Source organism: Notamacropus eugenii, chromosome 1, assembly GCF_028372415.1.
Source record: "Notamacropus eugenii isolate mMacEug1 chromosome 1, mMacEug1.pri_v2, whole genome shotgun sequence".
Lineage (NCBI taxonomy): Eukaryota > Metazoa > Chordata > Mammalia > Diprotodontia > Macropodidae > Notamacropus > Notamacropus eugenii.
Genome location: NC_092872.1, coordinates 661,654,162 through 661,678,870, shown reverse-complemented (window position 1 = coordinate 661,678,870; position 24,709 = coordinate 661,654,162). Strand labels below are relative to the sequence as shown.

Sequence of the window (24,709 nt, the reverse complement as noted above, 5' to 3'; positions counted from 1 at the left end):
GTTTGAGATATCTCTGGGACATCCAGGTAGAAATGTAATTTAAGAGAGAATCAGGCCAGATATATAGATCTGGGAATCATCTTCATGGAGTTGATAATGAAGCCCATGGGAGCTGAAACAACCTCTGGTAGAGTGTGTAGAAAGAGAAGAGGTGAGAATCCATGATGGCACCTTAGGGAGCACCTACACTTAGGAGTGTCTGTGCTGGAGATGTCGAGTCAGCAAAGGAGATTGAGGAGTCTGATGGAATGAAGTTATGGCCAGATTGAGAAATGTCAGGTTTTTGTTGTTTTAAAATTTTATTATTTATTTTTAACATTCATTTTTGAAAATTTTGAGTTCCAATTTCTCTCTCTCCTATCATTAAGAAGACAAGTAATATGATACCATTTATCTATGAGAAGTCATATCATGTCATCCATGTTGCAAAAAGCAAACAAAAGGCAAGGAAAATTTTTAAAGTGAAAAAATTATGCTTCAGCTGGAACTCAAAGTTCATCAGTTCCCCCCTGGAGGTGGATGGCGTTTTTCATCAAAGGGTTGTCTTGGATCTTTGTATTGAGCAGAGTGGCTAAGTCTTTCCCAGTTGGTCATCACTACAATATTACTGTAGTTGTGTACAGTCTTCTGGGTCTGCTCACTTTACTTTGCATCAGTTCATATAATTCTCTCCAGGTTTTTCTGAAACCATCCAGCTCCTCATTTTCTTAGAGCACCATAATACTCCATCACATTCACATACTGCAACTTGTTCAGTGAACATCTGTTTTTGATTGAGTAACTGGTAAACTTGTGGGTGATGGAGAGAGAGATCCAGAGAGTGACCATCCCAGTGTGTGGATGAGGTTCAGTGAAGGAATGAGTCATGGATCAGTGCTAGGATCCTCGACCTGGAGCTGGCCATCTAGCCATGGGGTCACAGGCATCTAGCTTAATGGATAGCATATTGGACTTGGAGTCACAGAGACCTGGGTTCAAAACCTGCTTCAGGCATTAGCTTGTGTGGCCCTGGGCGAAGTTTCCATGTCAATAAAATAGGGATATATAACCCCTGCTTCGTAGGGTTGTTGTGAGGTTAAAATTACGTGTATGTGTGTGCATGTGCACATATATATAGTGCTTTGCAAACCTTAAGGGGGGGTGTATGTTAGCGATTATTATTGTGTTATAACTGTGTTTCACAGCAGGAGGGTGAGGGAGGGTTTGGTGGGGAGAGCAAGAGTGATCATGGCCATCTTTTTGAAGGAGATGGGACTTTGGACCTGGCCACAAAACATGAGTTGTATTTGAGGAGCCCATGAGGCCTGGAGGAGGAACCTTTATAATGAAATGTTATAGTCAGAATATATCCCTGCCTCCTTGCTGAAAAGGCATTTATTAAGCGCCATTTACAGGCCAGCCATTTGTTCTAGGCGTCAGGCATACAAAGTCAATACCAAAATCCTTGCATTCTTACATTGTTCTGGGTGGGGAAGAGTCCCAAATTTACACAGAGAAATAAGCGGTAAGATGCTTGGTGGAAGAATGCCACAGCTAGTTAAGGATTCAGGAGAAGGCTTGGGGAGGATGCAGTAAAGGTTTTGGTAGAATGTCAAGGATGAAAAAGGAAGGCCTGCTGAGGCACAGGGTGGCAAGTCACTCTTTCCAGATCAAACATGCAGCAAGCCAGGAGTGCCTAAGTGCTCCACACTGCTTTGTTGTGGTTGAGGAAGAAAGCTGTTTGGTGGAGGGGAGGAGAAGGGTTCTGATGCCTTGTCTAGGACAGTCTTGAAGATTCATATTGGTTCTCTTTCTTTCTACAGTGTGATGTTCACCAAGGCAAAGCTGGAACGTGTCTATAAAGGCCCAGAGGAGGCTCTTGTGACCTGCAGAAACATGTTGTGCATATGGCAGTCTTTGCACAATATCTCTTTGTCTGGGTAAGGGTCTGTTTACTGGGCTTGGGGGGTGTTGGGAGAGGACAGACTGATGGAGTCAGTTTGCTATGCACCACAGCAGTCAAGTGGATACTGAAGATATGCAGAAATTGGGGAGATGGGACCAGGAGGAAAGGGAAGAAGGGGCAGCCTCTTATTGTGGATATCACAGCAGGGATTCTTGTTCAGGAAAAGTTTGGAGTAGAAGGTTTCTTCTTCTGAGGATTCCCGGAAATAGTTATGACATGAAACCAGACTATGGACTATAGGTCACAAATAAAGAGACTGGGAAAATTCATAGGAGGGAGTAATGATCTCTAGCTGAGGGAGGAGAAAGCCAGAGATCTCTAGTTGAGGGAAGAAGGAGCATTTGAGTTAGGAGTTCAACACAGAGAGTTTAGGAAGGGCATACCAGGTATAGATCCTAGTGTAAATAAAGGCATGGAGGTAGGAAAACATGAAAAATGTGGGGAATAACAGAGTCTAGTTCTTGATTAGAGTGGGGAGGCTTAACTTTATATCCATGGACTTGTTTTTTAAAAATATTTTGATAACTGTTTCAATATAATTGATTTCCTTAGATAATCCTATGAATCATATTTGAAGCACTTGAAAACATTATTCTGAGAAAGAGGGTCCATAGGCTTTTCACCAGCCTGCCAAGGGAGGTCCATGACAACAAAAGGGAAGAGCCCCTGGCCTAGGGAACCATATTGTGCTTCAGTGTTAGGCTCAGGAGGTTTCATTGTATCCAGAAGGCAGTGAGGAGCTGTTGAAGTTTTTTAAGAGTGGAGTGATGTAATCAGTTGTGCATCAGGAAGATTAATCTGTCAGCAAAGTGAAGGTTGGCCTGGAGAGACCAAGACGCATGCCATTTAGGAAACCAGTTACAGGAGTCTAAAGGAGAAATCGTGGAGACCTGATGAGGGGGATAGCAAGGCAGGACAGATACAGAAAATGCTGTGGAAGTAGAATTCATCGGACTTTGTAACTGATTGGAGGCGGGGGGCGGGTGAGAGGACATGGTGGGCTGTGGTAACAGGAAAGAGAGGACCACATCCAGCTTGTTTACAGTATTCAGAACTTAGAGAATGGGAGCCCCTTAGCAGAAAAGAAGTCAGAAAAGGAAAAGAAATAAGTTTGGTAGTAAAGATCATGAGTCTTCTTTAGTACACATTGAGTTTAAGGTGCTAGCAGAACATCCCAGGAGAGATGTCCAATAGAAGGAACTCAGAGTGTGTGTGTGTGTGTGTGTGTGTGGGTGGGTGTGTGCGTGTGCATGTGCGCATGCGTGTGCGCGTGTGTGTGCATGCATGTGTGTATGTAGGCATAGGCATAACAGCTAATTGCCCACTCTACAATCACCCAGCAAATTCCTGGAAGATCTGGGCCTTAGGCCTGTGTCTCTGAAGCCCCTTTCCTCTTGGCCTGGCAGTTCTGTTTCTGGCCACTATGGAAGGTTCACCATTTCCCCCATCCCCTCTTTTCCAGGGGCTCTGAGAAGGATGGCAGCCTCACTGAGCTGCCAGTGCTGAAGAAACAAGGTGGAATGCATCTGACCCTGCCTGATAACTATGAAGAGGAATCAGGTAGGAAAAGCACTGAGGTGAAGGCATCCAGGTTTGGGTGATGGGGAAAGGGAAGAGGATGTGAATTAGAGGGAAAGAAAAGATAAGAGCATCAGTAAAATACTTTCAAGTTCACAGAAGAAGAAAAAAGTTGCATGGGGATACACAACCATCTTATCCAATTTCGTATGTGCTTTAAAAAAAACTTGTAACAAGAACCAGTTTGTGGTTTCATATATAATCCTCTTTTTTGTTCTTTGTGTATTGGAATGTTTGTGTTTGTGGATGGTTAATTTCATAATAAAAAAGAAATAATTTTTAAGAGCAAAAGAAAAACACTGAGATTCATTGTGAGGATGGCCCCCTCTTCTTGAGCTGCACTAAGGACTACCTTGGGAATCCCATTTGAACTGGGACATGGATGTAGGTAGTATCATATGGACGCTGTCCTGATCCTCCAGTTCGGGTGTCTTTCACTTAATCAAATTAGAGGTGGGTCTCTCCAAACACTGAAAGTTGGGAGAATTATGTTTCCCACAATACCAGGAGCCTCCGTAGGTTTTTGGAGCCAATTAAGTAGTGTTCTGACCCTTCTGAATAAGGACTTGGTGAATAGATAGGTGTAGGATGATGACGGGGGTGAGGAGAATAAGAGCACATTGGCACCTGCCCTCCTGGGAAATGTAGCAGAGGTGTGTGTTAAGGTTCAGAGTTCGCAAATATCCAATTCAGGGCAGAACAATTAGTAAGTTGATGGATTTTGCTTCCTTTTACGTTTCTGTTCTCAGGGCTGACTTTACAAAATAAAATGAGGCTGATCCTTGGGTCTTTGGTATAAAAATAAAGTTGTACCCAATTCTGTCAAGTACTTAGGGTACTACAAAAGACATTTTCATTAATTGAAGATTTAAGGCAGGTTGCCATGGCAAAGTATAAGCAGGATATAATGAAATTTATGGTTTCGTTCTTTGTTTTTTCCACTTAATGAACATTTCCGAGTTCACATTAGGTGTGACTATAAAGTAATGAACCTAATTCTGTACCTTCCAAATCAAGCTCAATACTTTTATATTCATTCCATGTGTGTGTGTGTGTCTAAACATCAGAACTGAAACTTCTTTCTTTAATGAGGAACTAGCTTTTAGAAGAGTCATTAATTAAGCTCATATGTAGACTTTTGTTGTCAAGTAAGATCATCTGTTTGTTTGGAGTGATGTCTCCAGAGTTACTAGGGAAAGAGAATGAGCTTGAATTTCAAATGTGTGTGTTTGTGTGTATATTGTATGTGCCTTTGAGGTCTTGGGTTTCTTAGCGGGATCTCAGCCTCTCTCAGTGCTATCAAAGAATGGGAGCTGTCTTCAAAGGAAAGCTTAGTGTCTGATGGATACTACTTACATAAGTGTTCACGATGCAACAACAAATAAACTCTAATGAATGAACTTCCTGAACTGCTTTGTCAGCACTGGCCCAGGTTGGGTCTGTCCCCTGAACCCATATGGTGGTAGAGAAAAGAGCATGGCTCCAGAGTTAGAAGGCTTGAATTCTAACTCCCAAGCCTTCGGCACTGTGCCTTTAAGATCAAATAGCTTCAGTTCCCTTCCTGAATGTCCTCACCAGCCAGCATTTGTGAAGGCATTGGCTGAGATGACCTTTAAGGGGCCTCTAATTTCTGAAGCATCAGATCAGGTATGAATTTACTATAGATGAATATATGTGTTTATGTGATGGATTTAGTACATCAGTCAGTCACTAAGCATTGATTGAGCACCCTGTGGGTAACAAGCCTTGTATCAAAGCGCTGGAGATACCAAGAAAAGCACACCACAGTCTTTGCCCTCAGGGAGCTTACCTCCCAATGAAGGATGAGAGAAAGTGCTTGTAAATAACTAAGTAGATAAAAAATAACCTCGGTGGGGCCAGAGCTCCCACTTGAGGGTTGGGTTCACCCACTTTCCCAGCCCGTGGCCAGTCTCTTCCTTCCTCATGCCAGTGGTTGTGTCTTCATGGCTCAGTCTCTCCCTTTTCCTTGCAGGCTCTCACGCTGCCTCCTCTATAGCAGCATCCCGACTGGAGGAGGCCATGTCTGAACTAACAGTACACAACTCGGCGATGAAGCAGGGACCCATGCAGATGTGGACCACGTTGGAAAGGATATGGCTCCAGGCTGGTAAGTGCCCAGCCTTCGAAACTGGGAGGCAATCTAGAACCCACCCCCATAGCCAAAAGTTGGGGAAGTATAACCAGCTGGGCTCCATGCTGGCTCCTTTAGCCTGTCACCCCCATGCTCTCAAGAGATGTATTGGGATGAGGACTCCAGATTCCCTATCTAACTTGAGAAAAGTCCTATTCACAAGTCTTAAGGGAGACTGAGTGGTTTAAGTCTCAGAGCTCTGACTTGCTGTGTAGCCTTAGGCAAATCCCCTCCCCTGTGTCTCTGCTTCTCACATCCAGGCCAGATGATGATACTTGCCCTGCTTACCTCACAGGCAGCTAAGTAGCACTGCAGATAAAGTGCTAAGTCTGGAGTTAAAAAGACTCATCTTCCTGAGTTCAAATCCAGCCTCAGATACTTTTTTAGCTGTGTGATGCTGCACAAGTCACTTAACCCTGTTTGCCTCAGTTTCTTCATCTGTAAAATGAGCTGGAGAAGGAAATGCTAGTCACCCCAGCAGTTTTGCCAAGAAAACCCCAAATAGGGTCATGGAGAGTTAGATACAACTGAAATGACTCAACAGCAACAACCGCCTGCCTACCTCACAGGTGTATAATAAGTCATGGAGATAAACTAAGAATCTGTGTACAGAGAAGAGGTATTTAAATTTGTCAGTAGCCATCACAGCACCTCTTCTTCCAGGCGACCCAGTAGCTTCTGAAGATTGTAAATTGAATGGGCGTAATAGAGATGGAGTGAATTTGTGAAAATCTCTCAGAAAGAAAATGATTGGTGGTCGTCTTAGTTAAGGAAGTGTCATGGAAGGAGCATTGGACTAAAGTAAAGGGATCTGGGCTTGAGTCCTGGTTCCGCCACTTATACGTGTATACTATATGTATATAGTATATATACAGTCTGGTGTGCAGTCCGGTGGTACAGTGGATAGGGCACTGGACCTGGAGTCAAGAAGACCTGAGTTCAAATCCTGTCTCAGACGTCTACTAGCTGTGTGACTCTGGGCAAGTCACTTAACTCTGTTTGCCTCATTCCTCATCTGTAAAATGGGGATAATAAAAGCACATACCTTCCAGGGTTGTTAAGACAATCAAATGAAATACTAATTGTAAATCACTTAGCACAGTGCCTGGCACATGGTAAGTGCTATATAAATGCTAGCTAGCTATTATTACCAGCTATTATTAGTTTGGGCAAGTCATTTTGGGCTTCAGTTTGCTTAATCTGTAAAATGTGTAAAAATCTTTAGCCAGTGACGGCAGTGACCAACCAAAGAACAATATTCGCGTGTGTGTTACTAGGATGAGAAAATCGTAGCCTGTGATAGTCCTACCCCAACAGAGACAGTAATCCTTGTCAACAGTGATAGCTCAAATGTTAAGAGGAAAAGGAAAGGCAGTAAGTGTTTTTTTAAGTGCCTACTGTATGCCAGACGCTGAGCTCGCCACTTTTTACAAATCTTGTCTTCCTTTTACGGTTGAGAAAACTAAGACAAATAAAGGTTAAGTGACCTGCCCAGAGTCACACAGCTAGTGTCTAGGGTGGTATTTGAACTTGGGTCTTCCTGAGTCCAGGTCCAGCTGCTCCATCTACCATGCCATTAACTGCCTCTATTAAGGCTAGGAATGCTGGGGGAAGGGGAGAAGCGGGTATCAACTGTGCATAGAGACAAAAAATGGAAGGTACCCTGCCCCCAACAAGTGGACATTCTAGAAGAAGATTTGACATATAGAACATGTGTATGTACGTAGAGGTAAGTCTATAACAGAAATACATGGTAATTTAGGTGTGGGAGGCCCTAGTTATTGGGGCAGGGCAGGAATAGGTAAAAGTCAGCTGCAGGAGGTAGCCTGAGCTGGGTTTTCAAGGAAATGACATTCTCAGAGGCAGACTGTAGAGGAGTAAGTAGGTTGTTCCCTGTGTGGGAGGCCAGAGAAGGGAATGTTGTGTCCAAGGAACAGACAGGGGCAATTCAGCTGGACTTGGAACGTGTGCAGGGCAATACTGTGAAAAAAACCCAACACTATAAAGGTATTTTGGAATCAGGCTAAGAATGGCTCAAAATGCCAAACAAGAAATGTTTGTTTTCCATTCTAGAGATAAAAGGGAGCCAATGCAGTTTCTTGAACTGGGGGAGTAGGATGCTCAGAGTCCTACTTTAAGCTTGTAGCTTTGGCAGCTGGGTCATGGCTCAGTAGCCCATTGAAATAGGATTGAGCACCGAACCGATTGAGGGTCTGTATCTGTTTACACTTCTGTTTCCAAGCCTAACTGTTGGAATGCTGTGGCCTGGGTTCCAAAGTTAGTCAATGGAAGTACATTCAGACCTTCCACAAGTAGATTTGACCTTGACAGGCCTTGTTCTTCTCAGTCAGAAACCAGACGCTTTGGTGTGCCAGGAACTTTGATGAAGATGCAAGGCCCTGATGAAGCCAGGCTTGCTGTCAGACCTACAGTGAACGAATTTGTTCGGTGTTCTCCTCTCTGTAGACAAAGATGAGCTTCAGCAGATAGTTCACCCTAGATTCCCAGCATCAGCCGACATCCCCAATGAGTCGTCAGAGTGGTGCTGACTGGGGGCTACCCCACCTATGCCAGGCTCCCCCCTCCCCAGGGTAACTTTCTTCTCAGGGAGTCTGAGAGCACTGAATAGCTTAGCCTTCCTCCCTGTGGCCCTTATAATGACTCAGCCAGCTGAGGCAGATATTTGCAGAAAGGAAAGTAGGGATGGGAAAAGCTTGAGTGCTTTATAATTCTGGAATGTGAGTAGTAACCTGGTTTGGGGACTGAGAGAGGACGGTGAGGGGCTCACTCTACAGTTAGCTTGTGTTCGCTTCTTGCACCAGTGTCCTTTTCTTTTTCGTCTGTCTCCTTCCTTCACCCCCCCCTCCACCTTCCCTCTGACTTAATCCAACACACATTTAGTATATGCAAGACACTGGGGCTACAAAGATGTAATGGGAAATAGTGCCTCTCCTCACAAAGCTTTTCCTCTGGGACATCCCTCAGAAGTACTCCAGGCTCCTAGGAATAGAGCTGCCCATTCACTTTTGCTGCTCAGGAAGGATGGCCCTAGCTTGGGTTCAGGTTGATGCCACTTAGGATGGTATGAATCCAACATCCTAGGGCAGCCACTTTGGGGCCTAGAGAGTCAGGGCTGAGGCAGGCCAATTTTGGAGGGAGCTTCCCCTCCCCACCCCCCCTGTTCCAGCCCCAGAGTAAGATTGGGAGAATCTTCCTGCTTGATGTTCAGAAACTGGCCTCTGTATGGATAGGAGGGCCCTGTACTGGCTTCAGAAAATCAGGGTCCCCCCCGTGGAGAGGCTGGCACCACAGCTCCATATGCGGCTCGAAAAGCTTGAGATGTCCCAGCTGTGGCTAAGAGCTTCAGGGAGGGCTCTGGCTCTGGCTCAGATTTATTTTTAAAATAGCATAAGGGGGGAGGGTGTCCCTCTGTTTCTCCTCTTCTTGCCTTACCTCTTTCTCTTACAGCTCCCCCTCTCTAGCCTTTCCATATCTCCTCTTCCTCCTCCCTCTCTTAATCCCTCTTTATTCTCTCACTTTCTATCACCTGTTCTTCTCTTCCTTCTCTCATTCTCTCCATTCCTCCCCCTTCTTTCTAGAGTCAAGAGCAAAGGGCATCTAGCCTTTCCCTTTAATCTTCTCTTAGTTGAGCCACTCCTGCTTCTCTTTCTTTCTTTTTTCCTTTTCCCTATCATTTTCTCCTCTTCCTTTCTCTTTCTTCCTATCTACCTCCTTTTTCTTCTATACCCCCTCTTTCCTTCCTCTGTGTTCCCCTTCCCTTACCTCTCCTTTCATCCTTATCTAATTTCTCCATTCTTGTCCCTCTCTCTTTCTCTCTTTCTCCCTCTCTCCCTTTTCCCCCTGCCCATCCCCCTCTCTTTCCCTCCCTCTCTCCCTCTCTCTCCTCTCCCTTCCCTCCCTTCCCCTCCTTTCTCTCTTCACTCTCTTCCCCTTTCCCTTCTCCCCCACACCCCCCACCATTCTGTGGTGTACTCCCCTCAGTTCAACCCTGGTCTGTCAGATGGGGAGCATTGTTTATTCCCAGAGTATTGGATCTCCATGCAAAAGACAGGGGCCAGCTGGTTACAGAAGTGCCAGCCTTGGCTGTGGGCATTATTCAGCCCTGAGAATGGATCTTTCCAGCCCTGTGACAGGCTTCTGAGCCTACGTGCCCCACAGCAGACCCAGTTCATGATCTCTCTCCTATCCTTCTTAAATACTAGACTGATAGCTATGGTATTGTTTGCTTGTTAATATTTTCCAGGGTAGCCTGTTGATTGGAGTCTCGATGTCAAGGCCTGATTTATACAAATGGACTGCCTCTCAACCTACCCCATATTAAATACCACAGGGGTGTCTCTGACATGAAGAGAACCCTTATTCCCCAATGGCACCATCTAGAACGGATGAATCTATGAGGCTCTCTTGTCTCACCATTTACCCTGGAAGGTTCAAGGTTGGATGGAGGGCAGGCCCTAGGGAGAGAGAGGCCTGAGGCCTACGTTAGAAGGGGAGGTATAAAAGTAATCCATACAGACCACTCCTCCCTCTGGGAACAAGGGGTTTGGGAGTAGACTTGGGGGAAGATGAGAAAGCAGTAGTGTTCGAAGGGAAATTGGGGCCAACTCATTATGGAGGTGCAGGCTAGGCTGCCTAAGAAAATATAATAAATGAAAATTCTCAAATAACTCAAGGGAACATATGTTTTCCATTTGCTGAGGGAGCCTACTGAGAGAGAGACATTGAGGGAGATATTCTCACATACAGAGGAAAAGAACAGGAGGGAGAAAGCTAGGCAGACAAGAGGAGCAGGCTAGGGAGAAATGACAAGGAACAGGAAGGAAGGGGGGACAGAAGGGAGAGATGAAGGTTAAGAAAGAAAGGCTGAAAAAGGATGGAAAGAAAATAGAATGGCAGGAAGAAGAATCTTAGCATTTTACATTAAAGATAGAGTAAGTCCCATGTTGCTGAAATAGTCACTTTTAAAATGGCGGTAGGAATAATCATCTCCCCTCCCCCTGACCACAGAGGGAGGAAAAGGATGTCCACGTCTGGGTCTTAGCAGTCAGGTTGGAGAATAAGTCAGTTGTGCACGGAGTAGGCATGACGCCCATCCCCATTCACGCCTCGGGCAGGAGCTGGCTTCCTAGGAATCACCATGTTTGGTAACATGCTGGGCAGGGAGCACAGGGAGCCAGCCTGGGGCACAGGATGTGGGGGGGGGGGGAGGAGCCTAACTCTCTCAGAAGCCCCCAAACCCCCGTCACTTCACAGGTCTAGCTCAAGTCACACAGTGATCCTCAGCTGCGGTCAGCCCCCACACACAGGTTTCTCTGGGAACAATGGTCAGGGGGCCCCCATCCTCAGGCAGAAGAAGTCTTGAAGGGAAATGCCTCACCCAGCCAGCTGTCTGCATGGGCCCTTGTATGGGTTCAAGCTTTTTCCCAGGCCAGGCTGACAGATAGAACTACAGAACTGCTGTAGATAGCCCCCCTCCTGAGGCAGAGCCTTTTCTCTATGCCTTGCTCTTTGTTTGACCTTCTGTCTGTATTGATTTTGCCATAATGTAAGTTTAATACGCACAAAATTAACCCCTAGGAAGGCAGAGAAGTATGGGTGTGCATATATGTACTCACTCTAAGATATCAGAATTCCAGCCTGTTTGGAGAAGACATATGGGCCTTCCACATAGACCTGGGAACCTACCCTCTTCCCCTTCCTACCCTTTCCCAGCTCCACCCCACCCCCAGGGCTCTAAATTCAAGAGTTCTTAATCTTTTTATGTGACATGGGATTCTTTGGCCATAGTCTGGTGAAGCCTATATATCCCTCTAATGTTTTTAATGCATAAAAATGTTTTTAAAGGCATAAAATAGATAAGATCCTACAATCCTGTTACAAATTGCAATAATTATAAGGTCACAGGGTCTCTGAAATCTCTTCATAAACCAGTGGTTAGCAACTTCTACTCCAACTCTGCAGCAGTTACAGCCACTTACATATTTGGAACAAAGCTGTTCCTGCCTTTAGCCATAGAAGAACAACCCAGTAAAGACCCTTCCTAACCCCTGGTGGATAGATCCATGTCGGTGTGTCAGGACCATGGGCCTTAGGTTCATGGGAAGAGTATGGGCTCACCTCCTAGGGCTGCACATCAGCCTGCCCATGTGGCCAAGTAAGGGAGAGAGGAAAGTGGGACTGCTTAGCCCAGCACCCTTTGCTGGCCTCTAGAGTGAGGTTAGACCCCGGGCTCAATTCTGGAATCCATAAGTCTGGTTATTTTGTCTTCTTTCCCTTTGTTATTAGTAAAGCCCTTTAAAAAAAAAAAAGTCCTGTCTGGCCTTTGTTCCAGGGGCATTGAAAGGAGTAAATATGTGTTCAGACTAGAAGAACTGAAGACCAGACGTGGCCTGGTGGCGGCAGCAGAGAGAGAGCCGCTTCTGATACTTACTAGCCATGGGGCCATGGGCAAGTCACTTAACCTGAGCTTTGGTGTCCTCATCTGTAAAATGGGAATAATGAGACCTTGAAAGAACTGTGGTTCAGGTGCTCTGAAGTTATTCGTGCCCATTTTAAGCTTTAATAGCTTTAAAACTGCATGTAAGCTTTGAATGCCTTTTATAAAAATAGTGCTAGGCAGCCGTGTGGCATCATAGATTTGGTCTGGGAGTCAGAAAGACACAAGTTCAAATCCTGCTTCAGACATTTCTTAGCTGGGTGACCCTGAACCAGCCTCATCTCCTCATTTCTAAATTGGAGATAATAATATTATCTGCATCCAAAATTGTTGTGAGGGCTAAATGAGACGATGCAGTAGAAGACCTTGTGTACCACAATGCACTACAGAAATGTTAGCTGTTATTGTGAAATTAGGTTTGGTTATAAACCATCCACCACCCCAGCTCTGGGGTCCCAGGCAAAGTCAGATAAAGCAGTAGGAAAGAAAACTCGAGCCAGTACCAAACTTAGCTGGCCTCCTTCTCTTCCTGGCCTCGTTTCCTCACATTTCCTCTCTTCTTTGGGGTAACCTAGGCCCCTTAAATAACTAGATAGGGACTTAGATATACATTGAGGGGGGAGGGGAGAGAGAACTCATTATTAGAGCTTTAAAAAAAAAAAAAAGACCTCATAGGGAAAGGGACTTCTCCGTGTTGGTAGGATGTAACTGAGCTAAGTTCTGGCCCCAAATCCATTAATGCACTCACTACATCCTGCTCTTCAGATGAAAGGGGCAGGAGACTCCTGAGGATTAGGCATGACCTGTAGTTGTCACCAAACTAATGCAAGGCAATGGTGAGAATCCTAGGGTAATGCAGTGTTGCTTTCGTTTCTGAGATGAACATCTTCACTAGTATTATGGTCATTATAATCCTTATGTAACTTTCAAAGCCTGTTGTTACGCATTGCCACATGTGGGTATCCATATTCTTTGGTGAGACTGCCAGGAAAGAGGATGATGTTTTTATCCCCATTTTGCAGATGAGAAACTGAGCCTGAAGAGAAGTAAATGACTTGCCGGGGATCCCATAGCTAGGAGTGTGTGAAGCAGTATTTGCACTCAGGTCTTCCTGGCTCCAAGTCTAGCGCTCTTTCTGCTATCCTCTCTACCTGCCTTTACATCAGTTTTACCTAGCTCCTTTTTCCTGTTTACATCAAATTAAGTAAATTTCATTTAGTACATTTTCTTTGCAATCTCCATAGTTGTTCCTTGTGCGGAGCAAAACAGAATAGGTCTTATCCTCCTTCACATGATAAATATTTCATTCTCATTTATGTGAAGACAGCTCCCTTGTGTCTTGAAAGCTCTTTCTTCTCCAGGATAATTATCTCCAGTTCCTTTAACCAATCCCCACAATAGGCATTCGAGGCCCAACATTACTTTGGTTGTCCTGCTGGGCACTCTCCAGCTTATCCAATGTCCCCAGAACTAAATTCAGGACTCTAGATATGGTGAGACCAGGGCAGAGGATGTTACCCCTCTCTTAATCCAGCCCAAACTCACATTTGCTCATTTGACTGCTGAATCATATTGTTGACTCGTAGTAAGCTTGCAGTTTATACCCTAACCACCATATCCCTGACTTCTCACCGCCATCCTAAGCCCTTTGCTTACTATTTACCCCTCCTCTCCTTTTCTTAGGATCCTGAGAGATTCCATATCCCACTGTACTTAAAGCCAATAGTGGTCAGTCATTTCTACTTCATGAAAATACTCCATCCGTTCTTCACTTCTCCCTCCTATGGCATGCTTTAGCACAGAGCTGAGCACACATTGAGAACTATCAATGCTGGTTGACTGCTTGATGGCTTCTCCATTACTAGGGAAGTGTGATTTTGATGACCGAGTACAACAGTGAGGAGAGACATCAAGAAAACGGTCTGAGAGAAGTGTTAGAAACCTCAGATGGTCTCTGAAGCTACCAAATCCAGTAAAGAAGGTGGTGTTTGTTTCTCAAGCATTATTACTAAAATCTTGCAACTGCTTGGGAACAAATGCTTATGTTGCTGTTAGCCAGGAGCAAGCTCCACTCTGCCTCAAAAGTAGGCTGTACCTGGACATCCACAGGTTGTGAATAGATGGTGTCATAGAAGGGAGTCCTACTGTGGACTTGGCAGGGAAGGAAGTGGAAAGTTCCTTCTCCTTTGGAAGATTGTAGGAGAGGGAGACAGAGCAAAGACATGGCTGTACTGGAGTCGACTGCAATGACCGTATGCTCACATCTCTCTGCCCAGTTTTCAGTCCTTGCTTGGGAGCTCAAGGCTGTTCTGTCTTCATGAGTCAGCTGGCTTGGGGAGATGCCATGATAAGAAGGGTGGATGCAGGTAGTATTTTCACCCTCTCATGCTGAAACAGGAACCTGCCTTTTAACGTATTTACTCTTCTTTCTCTCTTTACACATTTTATAATTTTCCAGTGTTCCCATATTGACCACAAAAACCCAGCATCCCATCGTGAAGGCCTGTATTGTATTTTTGGCTGGTGTCATTTATTTTTATTGCGTAATCAGCTTTCTGCAGTGCTCCCTCAGGCACTCTGAGGGTGGTGGAATTCATCAAAGGCTTAGCTCAGTTTTTTTCCTGGCAAGAAGATGAGTCCAGAGGTGACTGCAGTATGAAGGAGGGATTGTCATCTCTGTCTCTTTCCAAGAGCTTTTCCTAAATAGGCACAGTATGTGGGTCTTGTCTGACTCTTAAGCTGAAATGACCAAGCCTATGACCCTTGCTCAGGGGGTGCGTGTGATTAGAGAATCATGGACTTAGAATATTAGCTAGCACCTATACAGGACTTTCAGATTTGCCAGGCACTTTACATTTAGTATCTCATTGTATCCTCACAACAAACCTGTGAGGTAAATGCTGTTATTCTCCTGTTTTACAGATGAGGAAACTGAGGCAGAGAGGTTTGACTTGCCCAGAGTCACACAGCTTCTCAGGCAGGCCTTCCTGACTCCAACTCTAGCCCTTTCTCTTTTCACTGTGCCACCTAACCTTAGAGACCATCTAGTTGAGCCACCTCATTTGACAGCTGTGGAAACTGAGGCCCACAAAGGTTAAGAGATTTACCTGAAATCACATAGGCAGAGCTAGGTTAGACCAGGACCTGTGACTTCAAGCATAGTGTTTCCTTGGGCTGGTAGCCTTAGGTGAGAACAGGAATTGGGAAAACCATGAGTCAGCTCTTGACCCTGCCAGACCTTATCCTACCTTGGCAGCATCTCTCTCAGAGCCCCCACCCTAGACCAGGCCCTCAGTACCTCTTGCCTCAACTTATGCATGGGCCTTCTCAGTGCTCTCCCAGCCTCAGATGTTTCCTGGCTCCAGTGGATCCAACAGTCAGCTGCCAAAGTCCCTTTCCTAAAGCGTAGATAAGACCATATCATCCATCCTACTGAAGAAGCTCCAGTGGCTCTCCAGGACAAGTATCCCCAGCACTCAGTACAGTGCCTGTAAGCACACAACAAAGTCCCTTTCGATTTTTAAGTCAGAACTAATCATGTGTTTAAACATAATTCTGTGCCTTCATTGGAAAGTGTTAACTGAGCCTGACCTCTGCAGTGAAATGGCAGACCGAATGAGAAGGGGACTTTTTGCAAAGTTGTATACTACGTGAAAATATTCATTTTATGTGCCTGATGGATATGCAGTGTATGTTTGGGTCTGTGTGTATGTGGTGTGCGTTGGTACCACGTCTTTGTACATTTGTACTGTGATGCTCAATGAATCACTACATCACCAGGAAAGGCAACAGAGATGTGGTGGAAAGATTGGGAATCAAGGGGCTCCTGGCTCTGCACTGACCATATGACCTTAAACAAGGCTTCACTGAGCCTCAGTGTTGTCATCTGCACCCTGGGGACGCTGGGCTCTCTCTGAAATCTAGCTCTGTGAAGGTGGTGGCAAAGGTCTAGGAGAGAAGAAAGGAGGAAGTGGCCCAGGACAGTCTCCTTGTGCAGACTGAAGTAGACGTACAATGGGGATGTTGTGAAAGCAGAAACAACATGATTTGGCTACAGACCTGTCTGAGGCATGACTGACCAGGGACCGTGAGGTGGGGTCCTAGACACAGATAGGGAAGCAAGATACCAAGGGGGACTGATCATAGGAGGGTCACCTCCCCACACTGCCTGGATGGTCTGCTGTACTTATTCCATACATTCTTAGATACCTACATGTTGTCTCCCTTGACTGGAGAGGAGGGAAAGGCCTACCACTGCCAAGCACTGGGCTAAGGGCTTTGCAATTACTATGTTATTTGATCCTCACAGCATCTCTGGGAAGGAGGTGCTATTATTATCCCCACCTTACAGAGGAGGAAACTGAGGCAGAACTTACAATAGCTACGTTTATATATCACTTACTCCCTGCCAGGCTCAGGGTGAAGCACTTAACAGTTATTATCTCACTGAGTCTCACCGCGCTGGGGGATAGGTGCTGCTATTATCCCTACTTTACAGAAGAGGAAAGGAGGCAGACCAAAGTTAAGTGACTTACCAGGGTCACACAGCTAGAAGTGCCTAAGGCCACCTCTGAGCTCAGAACCCTGATAGAATGTAGGCTTATCAAGACCAAAGACGGTTTCCTTTTTGTCTTTGTATGCCCAGCACCTGGCACATAAATACTTAGTAAACTGCTTGTTGACAGGTCCCCTCAGCTATGGTTTTAATGTCTGTGGGCACATGACAGCCCAGGATTGGAGGACTGGCTTGTTGCAGTTATTTTTTAAGCCCTCCTGATGATGTGAAGCCAATTGTTCATTGGTAAAGCTTTCATTAATTATTCTGTGACTTATTTCTGTTAATGGGCTTTAGCACCAATCTCCCTTGTCAGTGGGGTAGGGCTGAAGGACTGAAAAAAGAACTGTCCTCCAGGGGAAATCTCAGGCAGGACAGTCTACAGAAGGAGCAGCCTCCCTCAGATTGACCTGGGCCAGCCCCAGCTCTGCCTTATGGGGCCATTCAAGCAAGCAAACTGGGAGGGATTCCTGGAGAGGTTATAGAATCATTTAGGCTTCCCAGTGAGCCTGGTGATAGCAGTCTTTCCCCTTTTCCATGCTCCCCCCACCAACTTTCATTTATTTCCTTTTGTAGCTGAACTTTTCATGGAGCAACATCACCTCAAAGAAGCAGGCTTCTGCATCCAGGAGGCAGCAGGCCTCTTCCCCACATCCTATTCTGTGCTCTACATGCGGGGGAAACTGGAAGAGATGAAAGGCAATTTGGAGGAGTCAAAACAGCTGTATGATGAAGCCTTGACCATCAACCCTCATGGGCAGAAAATCATGCACAGCTTGGTAAGTCTGTGGGACCAAGGCTCCCTGCTTCCTTTCTAATGCACTCGCCCCAGCATTCTCTGAGTTACTGGGAGGAGAGCAAGACCTTGAACAACCAGCCCCTTCTACTCCCTCCTTGACTCAAGAGTTAGAACCCCAGAGGTCCTCTGGCTAGCTGCTGACACTAGCATTTCCCTCATTCACCTTGAGGTTGAATTTCTTGATAGCTTAAGCCAAGTACTGATATTTCTTGGGGACAGCAGCTCAGTAAATCCCTTTCCTAAATCAGGCACAAACTTCCTTTATTGGGCTTATGAAAACACAGGCAGTGTTCTCTCTCTGAGCAGGCTCCTTATTCCCTCTTCTGACAATACTCTTTCCAGCTCTGAAGCTGGAAAGGAACAATAGGGTAGTTTGGGAGCACTGCAAGTTGGAGTCTGCCATCCTTTAGCAAGGTGCTGAGATTTAGTCTGTAAGGAAGTTGGATGCTAAGTTGCTTCATCATTAGCGTCTGTCAGATCCTCAAGGTGAAGAGCAGCTGAGACACTGTCCGCAGGAGTGAGCCTAGAAGTTAGGGCTAGAAGGGGCCTCCAATCCCTGCCCCACATTGTAGGTGAGGATACTGAGACCCAGGGACATTGTGGCCTGTACAGGCTCACACAGATAAGAGACATCAGAGGCAGCCCTTGACCTGTGTGGGACCCAGTTCCTATAACTTGTAGGGCTGCTGGCCACTTAAAAACTTAGGAAGTTGTTAATAGTGCCACAGTTTCAGCATGAGTTCAACAGCTTCAGTCCAGGTTCTCCTCATGCTAAGAAAGCCAAAGAATTCAGGCAAAACTCATTGTCCCCCTGCTGACTGGGGAGGTGTGCCTGGGGGAAGGGTTTACTAGATTATCCAGTGTTTGGATGGGTAGGCTTGAGCCATTGGTACAGTCATGTCATAGATGGGCCAGCTGACTGAGGGCTTGCCACTGGGCAGCAGCAGCTTAAAAAGAAAGTACAGAAAGCTCCAAGTTGTGGTGGGAAAGCGTGGAGGAACCTCCTTGGTAGTGCTGCTCTGAGTGTGGGGGGTCAGAGACCTGCATGCCAGCCCTAGCTTCACTCTGAACTTTCTGGGTCACCTGAATAGCGAGCCTCTTTATGCCTCATTCCCATCCCCTTTCAGGTGTAGCTAATGCCCTCCCTACTTCACAGGATTGTTGTAGAGAAGCCACTAGATAGGACAACGTTGTGAAAAGTAAAAGGCACCATACATGTAAGGGATTGTCACAAAGGAGACCATTATTTAGGAGCCTATAGTCTGAGATGTTCAGAATTCTCCTCCCTTCATTCCAGTCCCTGCCCACATTTCCATGGAAACCTGACAGGGAAGAGAAAACAGAATCTGAACCCACTTCATTCCTGTCCTGCTCCCAGATTTCATGAAGGCATTATGTACGTTGTCTTGAACCCATTTGCATGGCTGGTTAAAGGCCGTAGTGCTTCGCCCTCTGATCCACATATGTCCTCTGTCCCCCTTACATACATGTGCCCTTCCATCACAGCTTGGTTACTCTCCTTCCCACCGTCAGGTTTCAGCCTGTCTGAAAAAACACTTCCAGGGAGGTTACGTCAAGAAACCTAATTAAAGAGAAAGAGCGATGGAAGACAGGATGCGGGTTCTGCCTAGCAGGCAAGGGAGGTGACTTGTTTCATGCTGTTCACAGATAGGAGCCCATCTTCTCAGTTCTGAAGGGGGGAGAGCCCAGAGAAGTCCAATAATTAGAATTTGGGAGTGACAATGCACCATTTTTCATTTGTTCTTATTATTGTTTGTAGCTATTTTCAAGGGTAGGTCTCCATGGTTACAGAATATGCATCCGTAGCCACTCCCTGCAGATAGCGTCTGGAGCGGCCCTCTCTTTGTGTTTGTGGGTACCACATTTACTGAACAGAGCTAAAGAGACATGACAGGATCGGGCCCCACCCCCTTTAAAAGGGGCACAGCCCAGAGGACAAAGAGTCTGGCATCACCCTCGGCAACAGCCATGCTGTCCTCTGCACACCCCTTACCAGCGTCTCAGCATGTACCGTGTCTCGGCAGAACACATGGCGTGAATCCAGATGATGCCCTTCTTCCCAAGAGTTGGGGACCGTTTGACTTGAATCTGCCTCTCGCTGACCCTGTCCTCAGTGCTCTCTCTGCAGGTCATTAGATGGGAATGGGGCGGCTGCACAGGATACTAAGGTGCTTGTCTCTGGTGCTGCCTTGCTGTGAGATTTTGAGCAAGCCTAAGTGCCTCAGTCTTTACAACGAGAATGATAATCTTGATCCTGCCTATCTCAGGAACACATATTCTAAACTGTATTGAACAAATAGAAAGGATTCATAATGTGAGGGATAAAAGCATTCAGTAAGCAAGCATTTGTCAAGCACTTGTGTGTGCTAGATGCTGAGGATCAAGACAGGCAAAGATACAGTCCCTGCCCTGAGAGAGTGCACCTCAACACTAAGATACATGAATAGAGCAGAGCATAGCATGAAGAAGTTGTGGTTTGGACAATGTCAGAAGGAGAGAGGTCCAGGGCCAAGGAGACCAGCGCACCTGGAGGAAGAGGCCAGCTCCTGAAGGGCATAGCTGGACAGAAATGCTAGGATTTGATCCTTGATGTTCTAGGGAGCCTCAGGAATTGTTGAGGAGGAGAGAGCTGTGGTCAAATCATTTGGGCAGCTGAATGGAAGCTGGACAAGTCAAGGGCCCGCAGTGAACATGAGGCCAGAGGAGCCGGCTTTAGGAGACTCTCCTAAGGGACCTCGAGAGAAGTGGCGTTTGGGGTGGCTGAGAGTGAGGATGGCAGCCAGGGTAGGGAGGAACAGAGGCCGCCCAGCCATGAAGAGGGAAGCAGGACCCCTTGGATGGCCCAGCCATGCTGTTAGAGCGTCCTCTACAACATACTTGACAAGACCTCAGTGGATAGAGCACAGGGCCTGGAGTTAGGAAGACTCATACTCATCATCTTAGTTCAAGTCCATCCTCAGGTACTTCTTAGCGGTGTGACCCTGGACAAGTCACTTAACCCTGTTTGCCTCAATTTCCTCATCTGCAAAAGAAAATGGCAAACCCTTCCAGTGTCCCTGCCAAGAAAACCCCAAATGGAGTCATGAAGAGTTGAACGCAACTGAAAAACATGAAACCTTTGCTTGAAGACCTCCAGGGAGAATGGTGCCCCACCTCCCACAGCAGCCATTTGCATTAGATTGTTTTTCCAGTCATCAAGACTACAGTGATCTCTTTGCAGTATCCACCATTGCTCCCAGTCCTGCCCTCAGAGGCCAAGCAGAACAAGCCTTCCCTTTCCATGGAAGAGTACGTCAGGTACCAAAATGTCCTCCTCACCCCCAATTAGGTTTTTTCTCTTGATCCACTCCTCATATTGCATGAAGGCAAGAACCTTCACCTGACTGGTTGACCCAGGATCTTGAGGCAGAGATGTTAGTCCTCAGAGAGAGAGATCACCTGGTCAAATCCAGTGTCCTAGGGTGACCTGTTCGGCTTTCTAAGAACCCCACCCAGGTCAGCCCCAAGTCCCGCCGGCCTAGGATTCTATAACTTAATAGGGACACCAAGAAATATGGTGTCTGACACCATGTCTGACTTCATGTTAGTGGTAAGGGACATACTTCCAGGACATACCCAGCTTACAGTTAGTAGTAGGTGGTTAAGTGGCCTTCTGGGTAGAGCATTACTCTGGAGAGTCCAGGAATCTCCTACTTACTTAACTGTGTGACCCTGGGCAAGTCATATAACTTCTCTCCACCACAGTTTGTTTGATCTCTAAAATAGGGATGATAATAGCAATTTCCCCATCATAGGGCTATGAGGATCAAATGAGAGCTATGTAGCATGCTCTGCAGACCTGTAAGTGGGATGGAAGAGTCATCACAGCACCCCATTTTGAATTTGTCATCCAGGAATTCAGCCCACCCTTCTGTGAATTTATTTATATCCTCAGTATATGTTCCCTCTTAGAAACCAATGCAATGGGGTTATTACATGTTTTGGGTTCGTGCTAAGTGAGAATAACAAGGATTCCTCTTCAACTTAGCCCTGTAGGATGCCTGGCCCTTCCTTGCCCTCCACCTAACCCCTCAATTACAATGGTTAGTGAGCACGGTCTGTCTTCCTCTTCTCCATTTCCTTGAGGTTTATAAATGTCTTTTCCTCTTGGTCCTTGGCGCAGAGCTGTCCCACTGCTCCGCTTGTTCTTTGTGGTTAGCCTTGTTAAGACCCTCAGTGCCTAAGCCATGTTCACTCTCGGTAAAGAATAGGGAGTTTGTGCCCCCTCTATAAGATCTCTGCCACCTCCCCTGAGGACACAGCTCATCATGTGCTGGGTGGGACGAGGTCCTTTTCCAGCAGTCCTCTCCATAAAAGCAGAAAGCTGTGATTCCAAGCATAATACAGAGGCAGTCTTGTTATCACCCATGCTGGTGACAGAAAAAGAAAATGAGAATAATATTCCCTGTGTTTGCATCATTTTCTAAGTCTCCAGGAAGGATGGACATGATTAGACCTAATCTAAAGTGAGGTGGCTTATGAGGGCAACTGGTTTAGTTTTCTGGTGTCTCTCACTTTGGGTTGGCAGTAGGCGAAAACTTGGATGAAATCATTCTCAACAGGGAATGGGGACAAGCAGCATCTTCTTAGGTGGGAGATGGCTGCCTGGATTTAGGGGTAAGTGAGCCATGATCTTTGGGTGGAAGAGAGATGATTGCTTCCCAGAGAGAACCAAGGTGGCATCATTTTTAAAAGGAATAAAAGCTCAGGATCATGTTCTGTCCTTTGCCACCTTTCTTTGACCCAGCTTCAGTCAGCTACCCCTATATTGGGCCTCTCTCCGAGGAAGAGCCCAGTCTGGCTCCTTTGGAGCATCCAAGCATTCTCTGTCCCCTTGAATGTAACTGCAGGAGTCCCTGTGGGCCCAAGAGTTGCCCCAGGCCCCATTGGGGGAAACTCAGGGAGTTTGTGTGGCTGGATCAGAAGATCTGAGGGGAGAAGGTCATGTTAGCAGCCTTAGCTGCCTCATGTTCCATGGTGGCAAATTCCTTCACATAGTAACTTCTCCCTCTCTCCTCTTGACCCCCCTTCCCCATTGGCCCAGCCTGCCTGCCTTCCTTCACAGAAGTGCCCTGGATGCTTCTAATTCAATTCCTTGCAAGGGTTTATGCCACAAAGTATTGATCCCCTCATGTTCCTTCCGAAGTTGAACTCAATTACAACTGAATTATCTGGAGGAGACTGTAAACTATGGAAAAGGGAGAGGCTTTTTATGTCTAAGTGAAAACTCCAAATCTAATAATGGGAGCAGGACTTGACATTCTCTGGTTGCTGTGGTTCAGCCCTTTCATCTAATCAGCCAGAAAAACCCACTCGCCTGCCAAGCATCACTTGGAAATTCATTTATAGAGCATGATAGGGTGGAAAGAGTCCTACATGTTGAGGGAGAAGGCTCAAGTGACAGGCCATGGGGTCAGAGGGGTGAACTTTAAGACTGGACAGGTCACTGGTCAGTCAGCCAAATAGGAACTTCTGCTATGTGTCAGGCACTGTGCTGAGCTCTGAGGATACAAAGAAAGGAAAAAGACAGCCCCTTCTCTCAAGGAACTCACACTTTAATGGGGAAGGCAATGTGTGAGCCACTGTTGGAAGGCACTAACGTGAAGAGGAATTGGGAAAAGCACAAAGTGGGGAAGTCAGGAGGCAGGTGAGGAGGAGACAGCCTTCCAGGCAGGGGGACTGCACCTTCTGAGCCTCAGTTTCTTCATTTTTGAAATAGGCATGATCATAATTTCATTACTAGGTTGTGAGAAAAGAAATCCTTAAAGTGTGTTCAAATGCGGTTATTGTCAGGCACAAGTGGCTGGACTGAGGAACCTCCCCTACGCTCATTGCCCAGGAAGGTAGGATTCTCTTGATGCCCCAAAATGACGATCAAGGACGGCGGCTGTAACAGAAAGAGGTTATTAAGAGGGAAGACTGGAATTCCATGCGCCTAGATTTGAAATCTGTCACCTCTGGGCCTCATCTGTAAAATGAGGAAGTTGGGCCTGATACTCATTTTCCTAGGACTCCAAACGGGCTCTCCAAGCCCCAGAGAATGAGCCTTCTTTTTCCCAAGGCTGCGGTGTCCATGCTCCCTCCCAGGGCTCCTGCCAGGAAGCTTATCTCTCTCCAAAGAAAGGAGAGTAGTTGCAAGAAGCAGAGAGCATTATCATTTGTGTGACACGGAAACCTTGGGCAGAGGAGGAAAAGGGAGAGCAGAGCTGGGAGGGGCACTGTTAGCCTCCATTCCTGTTTCAGTGGGATATTTAAACAAACTTGCAGGCCTTTCTGAAGATATTTCTTCTGCGCCTCTTTACTCACCTGGCTTTGACACACTGAGGTTCAACAGCAGCTGGGAAAAATGGTAGAGAAAACTTAGTGCCACTTAATACTGCGTGTTGATTATGGGTAATGATAGTAATGATAATCATGTCTGTCTACATATAAACACACATATATGACATCTACATTAGTGTATACATGCATGTAATATATGTTGGACCAGACTTCGACCTCAGGGATCTGAGGAACTCTCAGTGAAGAGCCCCTTCTCTGGGTGCAGGTTGGCTCCCACTCTTAAAGCATTGCCTGGGGGCCCTGAAGGCTTGGCCCATGGTCCCAGGGCTGCACAGCCAGTGCCCACTGGAGGCTGAACTGCAGCCAGGTTTTTCTGCTACCCATAACCACCAGGCCAGTGGCCTCAAGCTTGCAAAGTGCTTTACATAATCTCATTAGGACCTCAAAACAGGCTCATAGCAGGTATTACTGGCAGGATTATCTCCATTTTGCAAATGAACAAACTGAGTTTTACAGAGTCTATGTGACTTGTTCCTGGTCACACAACTAGTAAGCGTCCATGGCAGGATTTGAATCCAGGCCTGTTTAACTCCAATCCCATGTTCTCCCCAGTGCACCAGGGGCTGCTTCACTGCTGGTATTCATCAGTCTGAGGTTGTGGCTCTCATACTTGTACAGGACCAAAGACAGGGTCATACAGTGACCCCTGACCACAGCGAGTTGTCTCACAAATGTGTACCTTAAAGTGGGTATGATTCAGAGCGTCTGCCTTAAGTGCTGGGTACAAGGGCACTCGATGTGCTTTGTCAGGGTGGGAGCTTCATACGTAGAGGGGTGTAGGTGTCTTTTTGCTTTCATTCCCAGTGGAAAGCAATAGACCT

At 46.3% G+C, this 24,709-nt stretch overlaps 1 protein-coding gene across 4 annotated transcripts in view; it reads left to right on the top strand.

The window, feature by feature from the left end:
- Nucleotides 1-24,709, top strand: part of TTC7A (tetratricopeptide repeat domain 7A) — a 201,173-nt gene that overhangs the window by 158,458 nt on the left and 18,006 nt on the right. For all 4 annotated transcript variants that reach the window (XM_072635672.1, XM_072635674.1, XM_072635671.1 and 1 more), the window contains exons 16-19: nt 1,803-1,919; nt 3,408-3,505; nt 5,517-5,651; nt 17,264-17,466. In XM_072635672.1, the coding sequence (XP_072491773.1) occupies nt 1,803-1,919; nt 3,408-3,505; nt 5,517-5,651; nt 17,264-17,466 (553 nt within the window). The remainder of the gene's footprint in view (nt 1-1,802; nt 1,920-3,407; nt 3,506-5,516; nt 5,652-17,263; nt 17,467-24,709) is intronic.